This window comes from Limulus polyphemus, unplaced genomic scaffold (assembly GCF_000517525.1).
Source record: "Limulus polyphemus unplaced genomic scaffold, Limulus_polyphemus-2.1.2 Scaffold3768, whole genome shotgun sequence".
Classification (NCBI taxonomy): Eukaryota; Metazoa; Arthropoda; class Merostomata; order Xiphosura; family Limulidae; genus Limulus; species Limulus polyphemus.
This window is the reverse complement of record NW_013669378.1, coordinates 14-4,270: the sequence shown is the minus strand read 5'-3', so window position 1 is coordinate 4,270 and position 4,257 is coordinate 14. Positions and strand designations below refer to the sequence as shown.

Sequence of the window (4,257 nt, the reverse complement as noted above, 5' to 3'; positions counted from 1 at the left end):
TTTTATATTTCTAAATATAGTATAATATAATTATACTATTTTTCTTTGGGCTTTGTACTTTGTACACTGGCCTGTGAGGTGGAGGAAGTTAATTATTGAATTTTAACCTTACTTGTACTATATCTATAGAGACCTGATGTCATGGATTAATAATATGAAAAGTGTGATATCTTCTGATGAGTTGGCTAATGATGTTACCGGAGCTGAGGCTTTGTTAGAGCGACATCAGGTAATGAAGCTCATAAATTTTCATTTTTGACAATTCTAGAGACATTTTATGATTTAAATATCACACTGAATTTGAATTTAAATTTCTTTTTTTACAGTTAAACTTTTGTATGCTTGTTAATGCCTTAATGGATCAAACGAATTTACTGTAAATTAACTTCTTATCACCTTTAAAACCTCACATTTTAGTTGTATATTTGTTACTTTCACTTTTTAATTATGAATAATTAGGATTTATTATGTATAGTGCCTTCTTTTAAGGATTATTTAAATGATTTTTATAACTTTTATTACCCTTGCTAGCTTTAGTTGTAGCTGAAGAACCACTGTTTCTCTAAAAATGAGAAACTCAACACGTAAATATATATATATATATATTGGTAGATTGCATTTTATTATAGTATTTTTAAAAAAATCTTGAAGTTTAAATAATGTTATGAAACATTTTTCCACAAATTTAAAAGTATTACAGTCAATGCACTACGACTGATTCTAGCACTGTTTTCTCTAGAACTACCGTGCTGAGATTGATGTTTTCTATGGCATACCTCAGGTACATGTACCATCAGAACCAACAACTGACTTCTCTTTCTTCTGGATTCATTTTGGTTTCTTTTTTGGTTTCTGGTTTGATTGTTTTTATAATTATATTTCTTGTTCAGATTATTTTTTTTTCCCCCTTTGCACGAACATGTGTTAAGGCAGCATACTTCACAGTTAAGTTTTTTTTTATTTCATAGTGTAACAAATACTATAGTTGTATTAATTTCTTGTTACTGCCTTTTTTTCTCTTCATCAATTTTGTCAATTTTTTTTGTATTAAGAAGCAGAATTTAAATATAAATAATAATTATTTTTTACATTGTTAACTTTTTAAGAGATGAGTATGTATATTTTTATTTAAACGTCACATTTTTTTATTTTCCATATAGTAAATGTGTTATTTCATTTTATTTGAGATTATTCCTTCAGTTTATCATTAATTTTTTATATTTGTTTTATTCCGTTTATAACCAGCAGTAAAAGCTATCGATATTCGCACAGACATGTTTCTGCTGCTTAGTTGGAAAGAAAGTATTGTTTGACAGTGCCGTCAATTAAAAGACATGATTCCAACCAAAATTTCAATCAATTTCACTAGTTGTCTACTTTCAGAGCCTTTACCAACTCATAATTTTCTGTGATTTTTAATTTTAAGTATAACTGAAAAAACAAGATTCTGTTTCATTCCTTAGTGATTACTAAGAATTTAGGTTTGGCATTTTGACATTTTCTGAAATTTTTTAGGTACTACTTTTTTTTTTTAGTTGTGAAATCATTAGGTTGATTTCCTTTTTATTTTGGAAATTTATTTGTCAAGAAGTAATAATGAGAAGAATGAGAAAAAAAAGGCAATAATGTTTTAGGTTGTGGTAGGATAAATGTGTTACATGTATTTATAGGAACTATACTTTCAGACCTGTCTACGCATATAACTTGTATAAAGTGCAGTTGAATAAATAAGACATTACTCCATAATAAAAGCAGTATAAAAGTATGATTGTTCACATTTGAAATATAAAGAGTATGTATTTGTTATTGCAGCAAACTTTACAGAAATTATAAAGTAATGAGAGACAAAACATAACCAATTTAAACACATCTTTATGCACATAACCAAGACTTTCTTGATCTTAGGAACACCGAACTGAAATTGATGCTCGGGCTGGGACTTTCCAAGCCTTTGAACGATTTGGACAGCAGTTATTGCAAAGTGGCCATTATGCTAGCGTGGAAGTTCAGGAAAAGTTGGAAAAAATGAATGAAGCACGTAAAGAACTTGAGAAGTAAGCATGCAAAGATGCACATAGTGATTTGTAATATAAAACAGTCAAGAATATGCATAGTTCTTAGTAATATAACACAGTCAAGGATATGTACAGTGACTTGAACAGTCAAGGATGTGTACAGTGACTTGTAATATAACACAGTCAAGGATATGTACAGTGACTTGTAATATAAAACAGTCAAGGATATGTACAGTGACTTGTAATATAAAACAGTCAAGGATATGTATAGTTCTTAATAATATAACACAGTCAAGGATATGTACAGTGATTTGTAATATAAAACAGTCAAGGATATGTACAGTGATTTGTAATATAAAACAGTCAAGGATATGTACAGTGATTTGTAATATAAAACAGTCAAGGATGTGTACAGTGATTTGTAATATAAAACAGTCAAGGATGTGTACAGTGACTTGTAATATAAAACAGTCAAGGATATGTATAGTTCTTAATAATATAACACAGTCAAGGATATGTACAGTGACTTGTAATATAACACAGTCAAGGATATGTACAGTGACTTGTAATATAAAACAGTCAAGGATATGTACAGTGACTTGTAATATAACACAGTCAAGGATGTGTACAGTGACTTGTAATATAACACAGTCAAGGATGTGTACAGTGACTTGTAATATAAAACAGTCAAGGATGTGTACAGTGACTTGTAATATAACACAGTCAAGGATGTGTACAGTGACTTGTAATATAACACAGTCAATGATATGTACAGTGACTTGTAATATAAAACAGTCAAGGATGTGTACAGTGATTTGTAATATAACACAGTCAAGGATATGTACAGTGACTTGTAATATAAAACAGTCAAGGATATGTACAGTGATTTGTAATATAAAATAATTTGTTGCCATAAACTTTTTTATTATGCTTTTTCTGTTCTTGCTATTAGTGTTAAAATATGTACAGGTTATGGTAGAATATATGTTCATATCAAAAAGAATAACACGATGTTGATACATGGAAGAATTACTTATAACTTCACTTTCTCGTTCTTTACTGATATTTTTTGTGATACTACGAAACTGTAAAAAAAAAAAGCACATGTTCATATAACATGACGAAACTAATTTTTGTAGAAGGCCAATATTTTTCACGTTTAATAGACAAGTTTAATAAAAAGAAATTAGGTTTGTATTCCTAAAATAAAAACAAATAAAATGTTTAACGATATACAATAGATATTTAAAAAATGAGACTGTCACCAGTCTCAAACTTAACTAAAACATATACTCAGTGATTTATTGTATAAAAATAAAAACCTTGAAACTGGGCACAGATGTAACACTACATGTTTCAACATTTTACTTCATTATCATCAGCCATTGGAACAGTTTCATTTTAAGGTATTTATTGTGTACCATCAAGAGTTGTTTTCTTTTAACAACTGTGTTATTTAACAATTTACACAAGTGTTGTTTCAATCTTAAAGGATCTGTAGTTATCGTATGTAAATCAGATTAATTTTTTCAAATATTTGTATGTTTTTTTTGTTTTTTTTTTCAGTGCGTGGATTGCTAGACGTATGAAGTTAGATCAGTGCCTGGAACTCCAGCTGTTCTATAGAGACTGTGAACAGGCTGAGAGCTGGATGGGCAACCGTGAAGCCTTCCTCGGCTCTGACGACATGGGAGGAGACAATGTAGAAACCTTAATCAAGAGACATGAAGATTTTGACAAAGCTATCAATGTGCAGGAGGAGAAAATAAGAACTTTGGCACACATGGCTGACCAATTGACTTCTGGTGACCATTACGATTCAGATGCCATCAAAGAAAAGAAGGAACAGGTGCTTGATAGGTCAGCGTACATTTTTGAGAAAATATGTCAATATTAGTTACATAATTTTTGAATTAAATGGGCCAGTTAAGTTTGAGGTGAGTTATGAGATAATGTAACAAAGTACAACAGATGTATGTCTGTCTGTCTTTGAGGCTGTAGTGATTTTTGAATGTGATATCAGTTCATTAATGCTCCTTAATATTTACATGTGGTTAGTTAGATAAGTATGGTACATTCCAAGTTAGTTAGTTAGATAAGTATGATACATACCAAGTTAGTTACTTAGATAAGTATGGTACATTCCAAGTTAGTTAGTTAGATAAGTATGATACATACCAAGTTAGTTACTTAGATAAGTATGATACATACCAAGTTAGTTACTTAGATAAGTATGATACAT

The 4,257-nt window shown here is 29.7% G+C and overlaps 1 protein-coding gene across 1 annotated transcript in view; it reads left to right on the top strand.

The window, feature by feature from the left end:
- Positions 1–3,875, top strand: part of LOC106470005 (spectrin alpha chain) — a gene marked incomplete at its 3' end in the record, with an annotated part of 47,256 nt that extends 43,381 nt beyond the window's left edge. Inside the window, exons 29-32 of the mRNA XM_013930525.2 lie at positions 130–229; positions 740–781; positions 1,906–2,054; positions 3,582–3,875. Coding sequence (XP_013785979.1) covers positions 130–229; positions 740–781; positions 1,906–2,054; positions 3,582–3,875 — 585 coding nt within the window. The remainder of the gene's footprint in view (positions 1–129; positions 230–739; positions 782–1,905; positions 2,055–3,581) is intronic.
- Between the last annotated feature and the right edge of the window lie 382 nt (positions 3,876–4,257).